The 20,140-nt window shown below is 41.1% G+C and overlaps 2 protein-coding genes across 3 annotated transcripts; one reads left to right on the forward strand and one right to left on the reverse strand.

The window, feature by feature from the left end:
* Nucleotides 1-240: 240 nt before the first annotated feature.
* On the reverse strand, nt 241-2,862 carry rbmx2 (RNA binding motif protein X-linked 2). Its single transcript, XM_026357613.1, has 6 exons — nt 2,815-2,862; nt 2,019-2,134; nt 1,775-1,826; nt 1,555-1,684; nt 1,240-1,426; nt 241-1,149 (listed from the first exon to the last, which is right to left on the reverse strand). Exons 1-6 carry the CDS (start codon nt 2,817-2,819, stop codon nt 590-592), a joined length of 1,050 nt encoding a protein of 349 aa, XP_026213398.1. The 5' UTR covers nt 2,820-2,862; the 3' UTR covers nt 241-589.
* Nucleotides 2,863-3,402: 540 nt separating this feature from the next.
* ap4m1 (adaptor related protein complex 4 subunit mu 1) lies at nt 3,403-17,663 on the forward strand. 2 transcript variants are annotated; one of them, XR_003298684.1, is made up of 17 exons: nt 3,403-3,656; nt 5,554-5,615; nt 6,067-6,152; nt 6,488-6,594; nt 7,080-7,176; nt 7,908-8,018; nt 8,599-8,676; nt 9,357-9,419; nt 9,550-9,616; nt 10,038-10,091; nt 10,633-10,739; nt 11,663-11,754; nt 12,185-12,229; nt 13,814-13,864; nt 15,154-15,271; nt 15,700-16,586; nt 16,760-17,663. XR_003298684.1 is itself a non-coding variant. In XM_026357514.1 (16 exons), exons 1-16 carry the CDS (start codon nt 3,586-3,588, stop codon nt 15,889-15,891), a joined length of 1,401 nt encoding a protein of 466 aa, XP_026213299.1. In that variant the 5' UTR covers nt 3,403-3,585; the 3' UTR covers nt 15,892-17,663. The 2 variants fall into 2 exon arrangements, 1 of the variants encoding a protein (XP_026213299.1); XM_026357514.1 differs by having other exon boundaries at nt 15,700-17,663.
* The last annotated feature ends 2,477 nt before the right edge of the window (nt 17,664-20,140 follow it).

The raw sequence follows: 20,140 nt of genomic DNA on the forward strand, positions 1-20,140 counted from the left end.
GTCACTTTATTTCATTTAAATGTCTGAACGTATTCAGAAGCTTCACATTCAGGACGAAGACGGTGTTAAACTTGTACTTGTACTTGTCACTTTCAGAGGAACCGGTATGTTTGGCTGTAAATGGTTTAGTTGTAAAACTAACATCACTGTTAGTTTCTCATTTTGAATGTTTGCGCTGAGTCGTCTTCAAACGTCTGTTCTGTTCATCACTTTGATCGAGTCTGGAAACTGAGAGCAGCCTAAATGTGGAGTTACATTTTAATAATACGTTTAAAAAAACACTGATCTGCAACATTACAAACACACAAAGGAGATCCTATGAAGGGACTCCACCCACCCTGTCCTCAGTCCAGCAGTCAACACTGAAATCTGACAAATTAAGATTCTGAGTGTGTGGAGGAAAAACTAATGACATAAGAGACAAATCAATGATTGTGTGATATCAAAATTAAGAACATAAAAAAGGTTTAATTACTTCTTCATGTAAGAAAGTTGGTTTGTCCTTGTTAAGATACCACTGAACAAGTGGTGTCTGTCTCTCTTCTGTCGTTAGTTTGTTTCTGTCTGTCTCCTCCATCAGATCCTGCTTCTACTTTCGTCTATCGTGGTCTCTGTCTGTCTCTCTTCTTCTGTCTTTGTCTCTATCTGTCTCTCTTCTTCTGTCGTCCCTGTCTGTCTCTCTTCTTCTGTCGTCTCTGTCTGTCTCCCTCTTCCTGTCACTGTCTCTGTCCATCTCTCTTCTTTCATCTCGGTCCCGGTCAGCGTCTCGTCGTCTTTCTCCATCCCTCTCTCTCTGTCGATCTACTCTCCCCCTACCTGTCTCTCTTCTGTCATTCTCTCTGTCTGTCTCTCGTTTCCTGTCTCTGTCGTTCTCCCTCTCACGGTCTCTCCTCCTGTCTTCGTCTCTCTGCCTGTCTGTCTCCCTCCTCCTCTCTTCCTCGTTCTCCCTCGCCCTCTGTCCACTCTGCTGGCTGGACGGCGCCCCCCTCTGGTTGTATTTATCATAGGCTGTGTCCTCCTTCTCTTCTTTGACTCTGACAAAAGGAGGAGGAGGAGGTGAGGAAGAGGACAGCTCCCGGCTCCCCCTCTCTTTCTCTGCCTTCTTCTTCTTTTTCTTCTCTTTCTTCTTCTTCTTTTTCTCTTTTTTGTCTGTGACAGGAGCAGAAGACAGGAAATAAAAATCCATCTGAGAACGATTCTTTTATCAGGTGAGCTGAAGACAACAGGAAGTGACCTCACCTTTCTTCAGCTTCTTCACAGGTACACTGTACTGCTCGTCTTCCTCTGATGAAGAGGAGGAAGATTTAACGGCTTTTGGAGCACAGCCCTCCTCCCTCAGATGTCTGGTCACATCGTCCATGTCCTCAGAGTCTTTAGGGGGACGGTAGTCTTTAACGTGGTCCACCCGGATGGTCCGGCCTTTGATCTGACGGCAGAAACAGATTCACAGTTTGAATTATTGGTCTTCAGGTGTGTCCCTGACACTGTGCACCTGTAGCCAATCTCTGAGCAGCACAGAACGAAGGTACAGCAGGTGTGAACCAGCTGTGTCACCTTGATGCTGTTGAAGTTGTCCACAGCCAGGATGGTGCTCCTCTGGTCCTCATAGCAGATGAAGCAGAAACCTTTGGACTTCCCCGTCTTCTTGTCGCGCACCAGGTTGATGTTAACGACCTCCCCGTACCTGTCAGGTGTTTAGGAGGAAAAAAAGGTGAGTTGTTTTACTGAGGGTGGGTGAAGAGAAAGACAAAGAGAAAAACGTGCAGGTTCTTACTGAGAGAAGACGCAGATGATGTCGCCCTCGGTCAGCTCGTATGGAAAGCCTCCTGCAGGAAACAAAATCACAAACATCACACACAGCATAACAACCTTCCGTCCTTCCCTTTGCTCTGTTCTTCCTTTTAATGGGTCTTCCATTCATTTTCTTTCTTGCATCATCTGTGTCACACATTAAATCATGTTTCAAAACATGACAACATGCAGCATCAGCTCATCCAGGAAAGTCCGACTTTTCCTACCAACAAATATCCAGGCGCTGTCTTTGTACTCTGAGTGCCAGGACACGGACTCGTTCACTCCGAGGTCGGCCTCGCGCTCATTCAGCTCGTTGATCAACTTCACCTTTGTTAACGGACTGGAAACAAAAGACATGAATATTTACCAGCTGTATGTGTCACATCACCAGGTAGTTGTGTGAAGGCTAAATGTTTGCCTCAGGTCATCAAAAAGCACCAGGAATACATGAGACTGCAAGTTATAGTTATAAATAATAGAATCAGTGCTTATGGAAACCAGCCACTGTATTTGTACATTTACTTGATTTATCTTGTATTCATGAATTTATAGTAGTAGTATTAGTAGTAATACGTAGACACTGAGACCTCATAGAGCTTAGTTAAATGTATCATATGATAAATACACATAAACTATGATAAATACAAAACTGCTTTCAGGTGAACCCACTTAATAAAAAACAAATCGACTCAAATATAAAAAAACGTTCACAAAAAATGAATGAATCTCACTTTAAAACTTGGATTTAACTGAATTACGACCTTACTGGATCATGACGAATTCAACAATTACCATTAATTATTGTCTTTAAGAATGTTAAGGGGTGTTTTTCATATAGCTTTTTAACCAGCTGACTACAAATTGTTATATTGTTAGATTTTTCAACGGGGCTCGGTAAAAAAAAAAAAAAAAGGGGACTAGCTTTTAGCAATAGCGAGCAGGTTCGCCTAGATCTGCTAACCTCGTTAATATAAAGACGTAGCTGCAGTTAAAAACCTCAATAATGAACATTTTACTTACTTCATGCTGAACTACATGAAAACACGACACGGAACACAAACAGACGTGGCGGAAGTTGTCTAGTGAGCGGCCACGAGCCACTTCCGTGTGAACTACCGCCGCTGCTGCCGCCTGCTGGTTGGATGTTTGAACGGCAAACTCCGTTTCCTGTTAATAAGGTGTATAAATGTTTTTAAAAAAATAATAACAATAAGGCATCTTCCTAATTTAACAGCTGTCTGCTGTAATAAAAACACATTATTTTACCTAGTTTAACTTTTATGTACCTAGGAGGCGTCAGTCTGTGAGCTCAGCATGAAGACACACTGGACGCACAGCTCCATCTGTTTCTATTGCTTCATATAAACTATATATACTCTTCATATATAATATGTGCAAAGAAGCACATATTATGTACATATCTTATGTATATTTACGTTATTGTGGATACTTCTTTTTTCTTTATGTCCTTGTGTATTTTCTTTTTGACCTGGTTTATATTTCACTGCTAGTTTTATTATTGTTTTATTAAATCTCTTGTGTGTAATTCTACCGCCCGACCTGCAGGTGTCGCTGTGAAGCTGCTTGACTTCCACTGACCCGGTTTGTAAACACAGGTGTGTCCGCTAAGAAGGCAGCTAACCTAGCTAACTAGCTAACTAACACACATTTAAGCTGTAATTTTCTGCATATTTTGATATGTCAAAGTATTAATTGTAAGATATATAAATTATTTAATGTCTGCCAGTTTGAATTATTGTAAGCTTAGCCAGGTATGCTGCCACATCTCTAATGTTAGCGGTAATAAATAGGTTTGTATTAGTAACATTTTCATTGATTGCTTCACAGCTGATCTACTGCGGGTAAGTAAAGCTAAACTCACAGCTTCTTAAATAAGTGTTAATGGCTAATTTTTGCATGCGTACTAGTCATAAGTTGAACTCGCCTACAGTTTCACGCAATTTAATTTAGTTTTACTCGTTTTCAAACCACGGGTTTCTATTACACAACTGTCAATAATGTATCTAACTCAGGTGGAAGTTCTAATATAATCGGCATAAGATGACTCAGACTTTAATAAGGATAACGTGTTTGAATTTAATGTCAACTTGGGTGATTTAGCTGTTAAATGACTTTAAAGGCTCCTGAGTTGTCGATATACCAGTGAGTTTTGTTTCTGTGCAAGGACATCGAAAATTAACAGATCCATCAGTGAAGTTTTGTGGAAGCTGTTCCCCGAAAGAAACACAGCATGTTACTGGTACAGTTACAAGTCTTCCACGCTGAAGCTGCATATTATAGATATTTGAAGTTAAAAGTTAAATAAGATATTATGGAACCAGCTGAATGCATGAAACTGTACTGTGCTACTCAGCAAGTGAACTTCTCCAAGAGCTAATTGGAGCCAGGAGTGATTCAACCTTGAGTCCAATCAGTGTGATGATATTGGATATGTTGCTAAAAGCTGTCCTGCCCTTTAAAAACACACACCAGTTTTGGGTTTACTGGTTTCAAGAAGCACTGTCTGATGTGAACCATGTCTCGAAGAAAAGAGCTCTCTGAAGATCTACGATCAAGAATTGTTGAGCTGCATGAAGCTGGAAAGGGTTAAAGAAGTATCTCCAAAAGCCTTGATGTTCATGTGTCCATGGTAAGACAGACTGTCCACAAATGGAGAAAGTTCAGCACTGTTGCTACTCTCCCTAGGCATGGTCGTCCTGTAAAGATGACTGCAAGAGCACAGCGCAGAATACTGAATGAGGTAAAGAAGAATCACAGAGTGTCAGCTAAAGACTTACAGAAATCTCTGGCACATGCTAACATTTTTGTTGACACATCTACAATAATGAAAACATCAAATATTGCTGTCCACAAAAAATATTGCAGCCCGTTTAAAGTTTGCAAAAGAGCACCTGGATGTTCCACAGCACTACTGGCAAAATATTCTGTGGACAGATGAAACCAAAATTGAGTTGTTAAAAAACACACAACACTATGTGTGGAGAAAAAAAGCCACAGCACACCAACATCAAAACCTTATCCCCACTGTAAAACATGTGGAGGGAGCATCATGGTTTGGGGCTGCTTTGCTGCCTCAGGGCCTGGACGGATTGTTGTCATTGATGGAAAAATGAATTCCAGGGTTTATCAAGACATTTTACAGGAAAACGTAAGACCATCTGTCCCCAACTGAAGCTCCACAGAGGATGGGTGATGCAACGGAACAATGATCCAAAGCATACAAGTAATTCAGCAAAAGAATAGCTTCAGCAGAACAAAATACGCCTTCTGGAGTGGCCCAGTCAGAGTCCTGACCTCAACTCGATTGAAATGCTGTGGCATGACCTTAAGAGAGCCATTCACACCAGATATCCCAAGAATATTACAACACTGAAACAGTTTTGTGAAGAGGAGTGGTCCAACATTACTCCAGATCGTTGTGCAGGTCTGATCTGCAACTACAGGAAACGTTAGGTTGAGGTTATTGCTGCCTAAGACGGGTCAACCAGTTATTAAGTCCAAAGGTTCACATACTTTTTCCACCCTGCACCTTGAATGTTTACACGTTATGTTCAATAAAAACATGAAAACATATAATGTTAGTGTACTATTATTTTCAGCAGACTGTGTTTTTGTATTGTTGTGACTTAGATGAAGATCGGAGCATATTTTATGACCAATTAATGCAGAAAACCATGAAATTCCAAAAGGTTCACAAAGTTTTTCTTGCCACTGTATATCTTCTTGTCTGTCTTTCAGCACGATGATCTCGCAGCTCTTCATCTTGTCTTCAAAGGGCGACCACCTCATCTATAAAGACTGTATCCTCACCGGCTTGTATTAGTATCACTGCTGACTTGTTTTAGTCAGTTATATACAAAAAGTTTCTGGTTCCATGTAAAAGTTTTTGCTTGTCTTGGTGCTAAGTGACAGGAAACTGATTTGGATTTGTGTGGCGTTCCACTGGGCTTCAAATTAATGAGCATTCTTCTCTGTTTATTTGATGATCAGCTGGATAGTATAGTGGTAAGATCGCTTCCCCTCCATGTGGGAAATCAGGCGTTAAAAGGCAGGACCCCTTACTCTTACCCTGCCTTGTACCTTATACCTTTTAAGTGGCTTTGGATAAATTCATCTGCCAAATGACTAAATGTAAAATGTAAACGTAATAATGACCAAACAGTTGATCGAGGAAATTAATTTCAGGTTAACTGACAACAGAAGTAAGCTGTGTTGTTTCAGTCATATACAATATCTTAACCTCACCCTCAGTCCGCGGAGAATCTGGAAGTGACGCTGTCGGCATTTTCTACGAGAAGGTCACAGCACTGACTGGAGACCAGCCTCCAGTTGTAATGGTAACGCAGTGTGTGAATGTGGTGAAGATTGACTGTTTTTACCTGCTGTTCAGTAACTCGGTTCCAGTTGTCTTTTTTTGTAGCTGATTTAATATTTATTACCAGAAAAATGGTTCATTTAGCCTGGTTCCTAATCTGCTTTTTAAAAGATCACATGTGCAGGACAGAAGTCTGATGTCTAATGTATTACAGATGTTTCTCTGTAAGAAAAAAGACTAACCCTGAAATGGGACAAAACATTCATCTTCTCCTTAATGACCTCGGTCCATCATGTCCTGACCTTTGTCCACACAGTGTGAACAGGAGGAAACTTTGTTGATGTGTTTGTTCTGCAGACGCACAAAGATCTTCACTTTATCCACATTAGGCAGGGAGGACTGTACTGGGTCGCCACAACCACAGAGGACACTTCGCCTTTCACCATCATCGAGTTCCTGAACAGGTACAGGTTGTGTCAAACACACATGGGGTTATAAAAACAGGTCCATAAGTATTTGGACAGTGACAGAGTTTCATCATCTTGGCTCTGTACGCCAGCACAGTGGGTTTGAAATGAAACAATCAACATGTGGTTAAACTGGAACATTTATTTTTAAGGATTTGGTTGTAAATATTGTGAGTTTCTGAAACTGCGTGGACTGTGTGTAAAACAGTTGTAATTCAATATATTTAACAGAACCATTAAATCCAGTCAGAAACTTCACAGAGAAAAGACACCAAAACACTTTGTTACTCACCTGCTGCCTTTTCTAACAGTGGTTTAATACACAAATCCAAACATAATAATTCAGTTGATTTAAATGATGAAGGTCTCTGGTCTAATTTTCTATGTTATTGTTGCTCTTTTAGTGGTTTTAAAATGATTTGGATGAATGAACAGTGAGGAGATGTGAAACTACACCAGTTTGTGTCTGTGTGGATTCTCAGGTTAACAGCTCTGGTTAAAGATTACTGTGGCAGCCTGTCGGAGAAGTCGGTGCAGATGAACTTTGCTCTGATCTATGAGCTGCTGGACGAGGTTGTGGTGAGTCTCCCAGCCGTCATGGACTCCTCCTCATAAGCTACACACGAGAAGATGAAACTCATCTTATCACATTTTGTGTTTGTTGCTTTGGTTTTTTCCACATCCATTAATTACTTAATGTAGGAGTGAAAATGAAGCTTGTGCACTGATTTCCACAGTGATTGACATTAATACAACAGAAAGAGGTGTACAAGTGTCTTTATAAATGTGAGGAAAAGAATGTCTTTGTCTGCCTCTGTCATTGCTCAGAAACAAGTAGAAGCACAGCAGTAAGTGACGCTGCTGCCCTGGCTCACGTGTTTCTGTAGTTTATCCATAAATGGCTCCATGGATTAACATCAACATCACGCTCAGGGTCTCTGCACAGGCTGATGAACATAAACACTTTATTGTACGAAGTTAAAAAAACAGTCTACTGTAGTTCTGTTTGGGTGTTAGGTGACTTGTATTAGTTCATATCAACGTTAGCAGTAAATGACAAAGTGAAGTAAACTGATTATGCAATTTATAAAGGTGACAAAGCATTCAACTAAGATAAATTCAAAAGCACTAACACAGGAGTCCATGTTCTGAAGAGCCCAGATACAGTACTTAGAGGACCGGTATGGGAGCAGCAGCTCACTAATGTGGATGTGCTAAAATCAGGTTCATGTTACAGTACTGGTTTCAGTTTGAGATTGCACAAGGTTTAAGCTCACAATGAAATATCCACAAAACTGTCTCTGTTTCAGGACTACGGTTACATCCAGACCACATCTTCTGACGTCCTGAAGAACTTTATCCAGACTGAAGCGGTTTCCTCTAGACCCTTCAGCCTGTTTGACCTCAGCAATGTCGGCTTGGTACGTTACCACTGCAAACACTTGACACGTTTAGACCAGGGCGTTAATAAAACTCTTAAAATGAAAGCTGCTGTCATTTGATAAGGAAAAAAATCTAACCTGTGATCAGTCAAACCAGAAACTGTAACTTCAGAGGTTTTTCTGCCAGTAGTTGTCTTTTCCATGACAGGTTTGAAGAAACCCACCAACTTCCAGCTTTCAGCTCTAATCCAATCCACAGCTATTAAATGATTTATTGTCTTAATACAACAGACAGGTGTTTAAATGAGCATTGGAGCACTGAAAAAACTGCACTCCCATCCTGTTAATACCAGCCTTTAAAGATCTTAATGCTTTTTCAGTGTACATGATGAGAAACCAAAGTCTCAGCCTCATTTATTACAAAATTAAATTTCAAGTTTCTCTGAGGTGATGACAATCTGTGACAAATTATGAGAATATCTTTGAACGTTTGCCCTTTTTTATTTGTATTTCCTATTATCAGCAGAGATGATCCTGGGAAACACAAAGATGGACAAATGGAACAGGCATTAGCCTAAAATTCAAGATTTCCTCTTATCTGGTTGTTTTTCTTTTGCAGTTTGGAGCAGAGACGCAGCAAAGTAAAGTGGCTCCGAGCTCTGCAGCCACCAGACCCATCCAGTCCAGCAGAGAGCAGGTAAACAGCATCACATACCACTGTTATAAAGTTCAATCTTTATTCTCCAACTCCTTTTGTGTTTAAATAAAGATCCCGTAGAGAAGAGATCCCACTGATGACGAATATCCTGAATCATGAATTTTGTTAGACAGGGAAGTTCACTGAGTCTGTGAGGAAGTCAGTGACTTTAATACCAGCTCATTTTCCACCAGTATAATTTTGTCTTAGAAACATGAAGATGAACAAATGACAAAAGCAGCAGAGGCGCTGCTGCATTTAGTTCTTTTAAACAGGACCTTGTTAAAATATATTTAAATGATATTTTTATATTTCAGAAAGAAGGCAAAGCTAAGCTAAGAAATTAGAAAACATTAGCCAAGACGACACAAACCACAAATATTGCTTGAATCTGTCTCTTTTGAAATGCATCAACCAGCAAGATCCTTAAACAGTTTTATCATTATTTTGTATTAATATCTTATTCATATTTATTGATTTATAGATAAAATCCCATCATTCTCCTGAGTTTTTTATCACAGTTATGGCCATGAGCTGAAACTTGAAAATGACTGACATGTTCCAGTAAATAGTCTGGTCCCAGCTGAAACATTTCCTCCGTGAAACCAACTATTCTGATCATCACTAACGAAAGCAGAAGCACAGCTCACGGTTTCCATTCACATGTTTTTTTTTCCCAGGGAGGAAAGAGCGAGATATTTGTGGACGTGATTGAGAGGATGTCGGTCGTCGTTGGCTCCAACGTGAGTAATACAAACGTGATAACAGCAGTCACTGAAGGACTATTGAAATATCTCAAGGCTGCTCGGTTTATTATTGCTGTATCATTTCCACACAGCGTTTAATTTGTGTTGTCATCACTATAATCTGCAGGGGGTTTTGTTGAAGGCAGATGTTGAAGGAGAAATCAGAGTGAAGTGCTACATGCCGAGCTGCTCAGGTGAGTTTAAACAATAGGTGAATTCTGCAGACCACCTCTCCCTCCCTCATGTAATCCAACAAAAGGTGATGGTGCTGGAGCTAAAAACCTCAGAACAATTTACAATCAAGCCCTGTAGATAGACGCAGTCCTAAAAAATGTTTTCAGACATAAACTCTGGACATTTTGTCATTCTGCAGCGGGAGATTGTCCTAGTCAGATGTGGGGAGAAACTCTAGTAAGAGAAGTGGCAGAGAGATCATTATGTGGAGTGATGCCTCCTCGTATTTAAAACGTGTCTGGATAAATTCAGACAGTTAGAGCTCTGTTCTCACTGCTCAGGAAGCAGTGTCTCTTCTCAGCGGTGGAGAGTAGTAATCTGATTACTGACGTTTGTGATTAATTGTGCCTCTCTCTTGAACGTGTTGTCCTCATTTGGCAGAAATGAGAATCGGTCTGAATGAGGAGTTCAGCATCGGGAAGTCACAGCTCAGAGGTGAAACACACACAGCTACAAATTAAATGACTTTACTATTAGTGTATATCCGTAAATGTCCTCTCTATACTTTTTTATTTAACTTGATTGTAAAGTGCAGACAAAAAATCTTTCATTAGTCACCTGAAGAATGATCAATGAATGAAATTTATATTTATTTATTTAAATTATTAAAAACTGTCCCAGGAATAAATGATAATAAACAGTAAATGACACTCGCTTCACTTTAACATGATTGATTCTGACCTGTTCATCATCACGTGCTCTGTCAGCATCAAACCAGGCACGTTTTTATCCTGTCAGCATTGTTAAATACAGGTGGAATCCTTTCCTCCAACATCTGATTTCCTGCTGTTTTATTCATTTATTTTGGTCATCCAGGTAAATTTAAATGTCTGATTACACCTGGGTTTCTGATTTATTCTTTAACTCTGCAGTGTGAGCTGTGTGATGTGCTGGTTAAAGACAGCTTCTGATTAAAGGGAGAGTTGTAGGATGAAACTTGGCCTTGTTTCTGATCCACAGTGATTTTCTCCTTCAGGTTACGGGGCGGCTGTTCGTGTTGACGAGTGCAGTTTCCATCAGGCTGTCCGACTGGACGAGTTCGACACCCACCGGATCCTCCGACTCTGCCCCAGCCAGGGGGAGGTGCTCTCATCCACTCACTGTCTTAGTGTCATTAGTGTTGTTCAGATTTTAATAGTTTCTTGGTCATTAGTTCACACTCGTTGTCGTAACCTGCTATTTCTCCTAGTTCTTAAACTAAATGTACCCACCTACAGTGGACAGAATATTAGGAACATCTTCCAGAGTAGCACAGTGTATTGATCAACAGCAGAACTGACTTTTAATGGTTGTGTTTGATGAAGAAATGCTATAAACTACTGAAATCTTGCTACGTTTTCAGATTCAGCTTTGTGCAGTAACTGTTAAAACAGTAATTTTGCACGAAACTGTTGCAAACTCCTGTGTTTATGTGCACGTTGTTTTGTTGGTGTGTAGAATCTATTTAAAATCAACAGGTGTGTTGACAGGCACAAATACTGACTTCACTCTTTACAGTCTGATCACATCAACACCATATCGAGAGCTAAAGAGTATTTCCAACCAGATAACTGAACTGTAGAATATTTTATTTTTTTTACCCATAAAGTCTGACTTTAAAGTATTTCTAAACATTTACATACACATATGTTGCTATTATAAACCCAAGACAAAGGACTTTCTGTAGTATTTACAGCCTGAAACCCGAACTGAGGAGTATGTTTTGTAGTATTTGCCATCTGAATCCTCTTTATTATCATCATTGTTACTGCTGTCAGACGTTACACTACTGCAGTGGGTAGATTATCATTATGTGGTTTATGGTCATATGTTTTGTTTCACTGTAGTTACACTGTGTAATTTCAGTTGACAACCAGGTTTAGCTGTTTACATACCTCAGTACTCCACTTTCTACTGTTTACATACTTCTCTGCATGTAAACACACTCACTTACTTATGTGTTATACCTACTGCTACAAATTCAGCCTCCTTGAGTTTTATTCATCCTGTTTTTCCTGTGGCCGCAGCAAACCGTGATGCAGTACCAGCTGAGTGACGATCTGCCTTCAGCTCCTCCTTTCCGGCTCTTTCCAACCATTGAGAGAGACAACGGAGGAAGGTAACAACTTCAGACACATCCACCCTTTGACTCCTTGAATCCTTTTATCCGAACATTTTCCTGTTTCTTTACAGAGCTGCATTGGTCGGATAGTAACACTTAAACCCAGTACATTTACTTTAAAAGACCAGAAAATGATGTTTATGCCATCAAGTCAGCGTCACTTGCTAAGAATTTGTTATATAACTTTATGTATAGTTAAATAAATGTAAATGTATGTATTTATGTAACAAAGTGCTTCACTGGATGTCCTGGCTGCTTGGTCATATGGTTAATTTGCATTTAAAACATTAAAATATATTAAAATGTGTAGAATAATCAGATGCATGAATGCAGTAACATTAACAGCTCTATTAAAGAAAGTACTTAATAGGACCTTCACCACAAAGTCAGAAGAGGTTTTTGCACACAGCTGTTTTCATCTCTGCAGGCTGCTGATGTACCTGAAGCTTCGCTGTGATCTGTCCCCAAAGAGGTCAGTCCCTTTGTATTTGGTCGGTTTAACAATGACACGATCTGTAAAAACTGTTTTCAACAGTAGATGAGCTTCCACGTGTTTGCTGACAGGGGGCAGAAAATGATCCAGAACAGCTGAGAGTTTATGAGCTGTGTAAATTCAACATTTCATGTAATTTGCATTTGTACAGACTCGTCCCATTCAGGCAAGATTAACAAGGTTAGCTTGAATATCCAGGGTTGTACTTATGATCCTATTATTTCTTACCTCTTTCTAACCACTACTTTTAGATATAAGACTTTAGATGTGCTGTACTCTCTACAGTAATGCTCCATAAGACCCATATTTCCTTACTGTGCACATTATCTGCTCCCTCTCCGTCCTGCTGACGTCTCAGGCTCTTTATTCACTGTCATCCTCTGTTCTGACCCCTGACACTGTAACATCACCTAATGTAGCTGGAATATTCTCCACTCTGATATCTCAGTGTTGTCGTCTCCTCACACATCAGTCACGGAGCGCTCTGCTTGCCAAACGTCCTGCAGCCTGAACCATTTCCTATTTGTTCCTGTCACCGTAGAGCTGCTATCATCACGTTACTGACACATGAACATGTGACTGTATCCAGACATGTTGTACAGCTACAAACATGTGCAACACAACTTCTCAATTTATTTAACTCAATAAAACCTTTTTGTGAATGAAACTTTCCTAACAAAGCAGAACCGGAAGACATAAATCGTAACTTCACTGCTGTTGATTATACTAATGAAGAAAATGTTCTACAAGCCTCAGTGGGACCTGTTTTAGAAGCTTGTGTAGTGGATACAGATTCTGTTGGACTCAGTTCTTAGGGGTCTGGTTTCTGTCTAACACCTTATTTAGGAATACATTATTTTAAGTCTCTGTTACTGACTCTAAGACAAATGTTCATCAGAAGAATTATTAAGCAAATGAAAATTGAGAACATACTGTGATATTAAGAGCATTTATCATTCTTTGTGTGTGTCCAGTGGTCTCTGTGCTCATGTGCTGCTTTTAACTGTGGAAACATTCTGTTCCAGAGAGTAGACAGAGCCTAATGTGATGTGGACGAGGCTGAGATGAGCACATTTTGTATTTTACTGTTCTTTTCATCATGAACTTTGATTTAAACTGTTCCTGAAATGCCTGAGAGGCACCACAGTCAGCTCTGATACGACTAATGAATGTAGATCACAGCACATGTTTGCATGTCAGACATATGGCTTGGCTTAATGTCTGTTGTAGGTGTATAATGAGGATGTTGCCTATTTAAATTGTTTAGTTTAGATCTGGCATTATGTGTCTGACACGTGAAACCATGTCTCTTTGCTTTTTCTGCCTCTAAAACATTTTGTGTATGACACAAAATTCAATTCTGTAAATCCATTCATGCAGTAGCTTCACCTCTCAAATGACTGCAGTGCAGTAAAAAGTGTTGGATAAAATGCAGATAATCAAAGGAAACATTCCTGAGGAGTCGGAGACACTCGGTGGTACAGTGTTAATAAACATATTGAGGATTAGATTTAGTGCTTAGAGCTTACTGTGAGATGTGACTGTGCTGTTGTGTTTTTGCAGCTCTGCCATCAACGTCTGTGCCACCATCCCTGTCCCCAAAGGCTCTGTGAGGTGAGATGCTGCCATTCAAATTTAGCTTTGTTTGTTATGAAAATCATCTGCATTAAAAAGGAGAAACTAAAGCCCGACATGACCTCAGACCTGGAGTCTGGACCTTTCATGCTTCTTTTTTTATTAGAATGATTCTTGTGTTGTTTTTACGGAGTCTGTGGACATAAACAGGAAGGTTCACTTGGAGGAGTTCTTCATCTCTCTGAGGAAAATTAAAAACTGGAACTGAACCAACATTAACAAAGCAGGAAGCATCATAGATGAGCAGAAGGAAGCACTCCTAATTTGTTATGTAAATTCATGGAAAGTTAATTCACTGATGGGTGGAAGGCCACTTTACCTTTTCTACTGTGTCAGTGTTGGGATAAAAGTCAACCTCTTAACCAGCTCAAACCGGTGGGTCACTACACACTGTGTCCTTTTACACATTAGATAATCCTGAACTTTTTCGAGTCCCTGGAGTCTGATCCTACAGTAAATGTAGATCAGATTGAAGAGTGAAATAGCAGCGGAATCTGACACATGGTGTTTATCCGGTAGATACCTGATGCTGTGAAAATGTGACTGTGACATCAGTGTCCTCATTCTCACTAGACATCACTGAAAGTTTGAAAGAGGAGTAACGGAGGCCATGTGGTCTTAGACTGACTGATGCTGAGATCAGGACTCTGTGGGGCCACACCATCTGGTTTCACAAAGACAGACTTTGACTGTGGGACTAAGTAGTTTAAATTCTGGATACATTTCTGCAAAAAAACTACAAATAATAGTAATATAAATTTCAACACAAACTGCTGTTAAAGATCTGTGAGACCGTCCCATTTATTGCCAAACCTCTTGATCTTCTTATCGCTGATCATTCTTCATGACTCAGGATGTTCAGGCTCGCTGTCGTGCTGCAGAATGATTTTGGATCTGATCAGAATCTCAGCATGTAAAGTGCCTTAAATCTTTGCCTTAAATCACTGGACATGAAAACATCATCCAGTCCTGACTGAAAATGAAATGAATTACATCAGCTGAAAGCCCTTGGCAGGATCAGCTATTAAATCACCTTCTATGCACTCACCTCTGAAAGCTTTTCCGCTTCACTGCTTCACCCCACATGGTCTCTGTGACATCACCACCGCAGCAACATGTGAACCCTGATGACCTCTGAACTCCTCAGGCATCATCCACAATGTCTAACACAGCTGATAAAGAATGAGTTTAATCTCCCACTGTGGGTGAGGAAATAGTCTGAGGAGGTGTAAACCAAGCGGTTGACATAAAGTCTTGTGTGCGTTCAGTTTGTCGCAGGAGCTGAGCAGTCCGGATCAGAGCACCGAGCTGAAGCCGCAGAGCAGAGCCGTGGTCTGGCAAATCCCACGCTTCCCCGGAGGAACACAGCTCTCTGCTCTTTTCAAGGTGAGCACATACAGGTGACACACATGGTTGTGTAAAAAACGAGAAGCTGCTCACTGCATCAGTTTGGGTTCAATAACGAATCATCCATGCCGATATTATCCAGGGAGGCTCTGACCTGTTTATCTAGTATCCTACCTATATACTATCCTAGTTAAATCCAGGTGGTGACTTTTTTTTTTTTTTTGGACGGGCAGAGGATTAACTCTGGACGATGTCTGTAGAATCACACACACACAGGAAAACAGCAGGAGATTGTCCAAGTCAGCTAATTAAGTTCAAAAAGTGAAGTGTGGACTTCTGTGTAATACTGTGTTTATGTTATTTGTGTGTGAAGCTCACAGAGCTCCAGCAAAGACACTTCACACAGTTTTGGGACAGACCCCTAATTATTGCTTCCTAATGATCTCTTCCTGTGTGCCTGCTTTCAGCTGGAAGTCCCCGGCCTCAGCTCGGCCTCTATGCTAGAAGTGGGTCCAGTCGGTCTGAGCTTTGAGCTGCCAAAGTTCACCGCCACGGGGCTGCAGATCCGCTTCCTTCGCCTGTCGCCCATCCAGCCAGGCCCATCGCAGCGCTGGGTCCGATATGTCACCCACTCTGACTCCTACACCATCCGGATTTAATCCAAACAGACTTCAGTTATTATAAGTGATCAAAAATGTCTCATCAGTTTCATGATGAAGCAGAAAACTGTTATTGACTTATGATATCTTGAGGAAGAAAACAAATGAAATGAAACAAATAAAGTAACCGTCTTCCTGAGAAAGAGAATCGCTGATATTTCCATAGAACGTGGTTTCTACAAGGGTTTAAAAAGACGATCTGACATGGCACTAAGTCAGAAATGGATTGAAGACGTCTTAGTAGCAGCTGAATCATAGTGGTGCTGAAGGAATTGGTAAAAGTACTGTCAAAACAAGGCTGTGTAGTAGTGGTCCAAGGACCAACTCAGGAGACGGGCTTTTAGAGGCTGCTGCTCCTCCTCTGAGACCACTAATGGACGACCTCTGATTAGAGTCGTGTTCTTTATTTAACAAACTCTGTATCTGTGATGAAGCTGCTGTTCTATCTCTGATGATGATATCTTTGATGTATTGATCTCCTGTTGGTCTCTGATCCTGCTCTGCCCCCGTAGAAACCTTCAGTCCAGCTGTGATGTGACGCAGAAAAAACTCCTCTTTGTCAGAATCGGACTCGGTCCCAATGTTTCTGCTGAGTCAGCAACGTTCTGCGGGAGACTCAGTCAAGTTTCTAACAGGTTGATTTACTGAACAAGTCTTTGACGAGTGGATCAAATCCAGCTGAGAGTCACCTGAACGTGAGCTTCACTGAAAATATCTTTGCTTTACATGTCATAGGAGTTGTATCTTATATTTTTAAATGTTCTGTTTCCAAAACATGTCATGCAACACGTCACACATTTATAATTTCATTTTTACAAAGACCCCCCAACATCATTCATGCATGTGGAAATAATGCTCTTGTTTGCAGGGGACTATTTTCAGCTGCGGATTAATCTCCATTTGTGGCATCAGGACAGTGAAAGTGAGACTGTGTCAGGAAACTGGAGCTCTGAGGCTCGGAGTTGGTCTGCGTTTGTTCAGACCATCAAGAGCTGCAGGTTTACTTCTGATTTGTCACATTTCATCTCTGTGTGAACCTTTATTGTTTGTTGATTCCCTGTGGTTTTATTCCTCAGGGTTATTTTAGCTGGGTTTAGATATTTATTGGCACAAACTGGAGAAATATCAAATATCATCAGTCGATGAATATCATCAGTTCGTCCTCCGCCGCAGGCGGAGGACGAACCTTCCCTGATCCCAGAACTTGCTGAGGCAGGTCTGCAGCAGCTCACAGTGACAGCAAACAGCCAAAGAAAATATCCTGGAATTAAAGAGGTTGTACAAACACACACTCCAGTAACTGCAGCTCTGACAGGACAGTGCTGAGCCCTGCACATCCTCTTAGAAATGCTCTCATGAAAATACTTTGACTCACTCTGTGGCTGACAGCTCCAGGCCCCAAAACACCCCAGAAATACACTGCTGTCCAAATAAAAGGTCACATGCTCTAATGCCTTTAGCTTTGATTACAGCACATTCACCGTGGCATCGTTTCACTAAGTTTCTACAATGTCTCAAAAATGTATTCTCATCCAGAGTTGCATTCATTTTTCATCAAGATCTTATTTTGATGATGGAGTCAGACGCTGCTCAAAGCCTTCTCCAGCACATACCAAAGATTCTCTGTGGGGTTAAGGTCTGGAGTCTGTGGTGGCCAATCCATGTGTGAAGATGAACCAGTCTATCACGGTTTGAACCAGATGAATCCTGACAATTGTCGTCTTGGAATATGTCCGAGACATCAGGGAAGAATCCATTGATTAATAACCTGGTCATTCAGTATATTCAGGTAGTCAGCTGACCTCAGTCTTTGGACTCATAACGTTGTTGAACCTAGACCTGACCAACTGCAGCAGCCCCAGATCATAGCACTGCCCCCACAGGTCTGTACAGTAGACACTAGACATGATGGGTACATCACTTCACCCTCCTCTCTTCTTACTCTGATGCTCCATCACTCTGGAACAGGGTCAATCTGGACTCATCAGACCACATGACCTTCTCCTCAGATGTTTTCTTTGATTCATACCAATAATTTGACCCTTCAGAAACAGACAGCACAAAAATGTTTGAAAACGCAGCAGCATGTCTCATGATCAGTAAAAAGGACACGTTACACCACTGTTCAGATCTCTGCACTGGTTTCATGGAGCTGCTGCATCAGGTTCAAAGTCTCTTACCTACAAAGTGGTCAACTCATCAGCACCAGTACCTGAACTCCCTCATCCAGGTCTACAATCCTCTGCAAGTGACTGAAGTCTTGCGGTCCCTCACTTTAAAAGATCCCAGGCTAAACCTGTTAGTTCAGTGGTTCCACGATGGTGGAACGATCTAGCCACCTCTGTACGCTCAGCTGCCTCAGTCTCAATTTTAAAAAACCTCCTCAAAACAGAACTCTTCCACAACTTTCTCTGCACTTAAAAAATCTAAATCTTGCACTTACACCAAATGAAACTGAAGCAGTTCTTCCTAGAGCACTTTATTTTAAGGTTCTTCTCCTTGACTTAAGATATTTTGCCTTGTTCCTCACTTGTAAGTCGCTTTGGATAAAAGCGTCTGATAAATAACTAAATGTAAATGTAAATTTTCCTGTAGACGTCATTTTTATTTCTTTAATTCAGTTTGTGTTCACTGTCTCTCATGTCTGCCTCTGTATAGTTTTAATTTGTGAACCATGTTTCTTTAGTGTCTTTTGATACAACTTTATTGTCACAGCAGCAGAGGAAACGTTACAGCAAATAAAGCAAATAACGAAAACGCTAGAACAGGAAAAAATCCACAACGCAGTAGAATTACTGCTTTGCAGCTGGAGTTTATGTTTGTCCAGACTTGTACTAAACTGTTTATAGATGAGTCCAGGTGGACTTTTGTGCCAGATGTAATGAGACATATTGTTGACAAGAATAGGACATACATGGGGTTACAGTGACCTTCGACCACCAAAATCTAATCAGGTAATCCTTAAGTGGACATTAATGCCAAAATTAAAGTAAATTGAAGTCATTCCTGGGACGTTGTCTTCAGAAGAAGGACCTGACACGGCGCCTGCAGCCGAGTCATATGTAGTTAGGAAGGTGAGACACAGTTGGCAGCAACGTGTGTGATTCTAAGAAAGAAGGGTGCTTAGAGGCAACGACGACACAAACGGATGAAGGTTTCGATAAGTCTGCAGTGAGCCGAGCCTTTTTCTGTCACAAAGATCACAAACTCCACGTTAAGCCAAAGTCAAAGTGCGTTTACGACTGAGTCCACCGTCCTACATTAGTACAACCTCATCATTAGTAGATGGTCTCTGTCAGGTTGTCTCTTTATGATCATTTTGCGGTGTTGGGGTTTGTTTTGTGTCTCTTCATCGTCACTTTTATGTATGTATCTATGAGTATTAAGTGCCTTGACATGACTGCTGTTGTATTTGGTGCTGTACAAATAAGAATGTATTGAGCTGAATTGTATGTTGTGTGCTTCTGTTTCTCCTTTAGGTCCTTTTTATGTTATTCTTTAATAGTGTTTCTGTGCTTTTGTCTCCGTGTTGAAGCTCCTTGTGGTTCTTCTGAATCTTATTTTACATCTGTTTTATTCGAGTCGTCCTTCGTTGCTTTATGTTTGTTTTGCTTCTCAGTCTCCTTGTTCATGATGTTTGGGGCATTTTGTGTTCTGTCCCTTCACACAGAGGCTCTGACCCGAGGCCCCGACACCTCGGGCCCCTCGGACCAGGGTCCCTTCAGTTCTCGTCCAGGCTGCAGTGAGTCACAGTTTCTTTACCGTGAATCATTTTCTGTCTTTTTAACATTTAAAGCTTCGTGTTGTCATGTTGCTGGGGGCTGAGTTGCGCAACATGATCTGCAGCCGCTGCACAACACACACACACACACACACACACACACACACACACACACACACACACACACTCTCTGTCTCTCTCTCTCTCTCCTCTCTCTCTCACACACACATACACTCTCTGTCTCTCTCTCTCTCTCACACAGAGAGAGAGAGAGAGAGAGAGAGAGAGAGAGAGTGTGTGTGAGAGAGAGAGAGAGAGAGAGTGTGTGAGAGAGAGAGAGAGAGAGAGAGAGTGTGAGAGAGAGAGAGAGAGAGAGAGAGAGTGTGAGAGAGAGAGAGAGAGAGAGAGAGAGTGAGGTGTGTGAGAGAGAGAGAGAGAGAGTTGTGTGGAGAGAGAGGAGAGCGTGTGTGGAGAGAGAGAGAGAGAGACGAGAGTGTGTGAGAGAGGAGGCGAGACAGAGCGGTGTTG

The sequence above is a fragment of the Anabas testudineus genome, chromosome 10 (assembly GCF_900324465.2).
Source record: "Anabas testudineus chromosome 10, fAnaTes1.2, whole genome shotgun sequence".
NCBI classification, from domain to species: domain Eukaryota; kingdom Metazoa; phylum Chordata; class Actinopteri; order Anabantiformes; family Anabantidae; genus Anabas; species Anabas testudineus.

Excerpts from the sequence above, each read along its gene's own strand:
- rbmx2 (XM_026357613.1), bottom strand. Across the intron at positions 1,827-2,018 it reads CAGCGCCTGGATATTTGTTG|GAGGCTTTCCATACGAGCTG; the intron begins GTAGGAAAAGTC and ends TGTTTCCTGCAG. Across the intron at positions 1,685-1,774 it reads ATCATCTGCGTCTTCTCTCA|GTACGGGGAGGTCGTTAACA; the intron begins GTAAGAACCTGC and ends AACACCTGACAG.
- ap4m1 (XM_026357514.1), top strand. The coding sequence starts at position 3,586 with ATGTTAGCGGTAATAAATAGGTTTGTATTAGTAACATTTTCATTGATT. Across the intron at positions 3,657-5,553 it reads TCACAGCTGATCTACTGCGG|CACGATGATCTCGCAGCTCT; the intron begins GTAAGTAAAGCT and ends TCTGTCTTTCAG. Across the intron at positions 7,177-7,907 it reads AGCTGCTGGACGAGGTTGTG|GACTACGGTTACATCCAGAC; the intron begins GTGAGTCTCCCA and ends TCTCTGTTTCAG.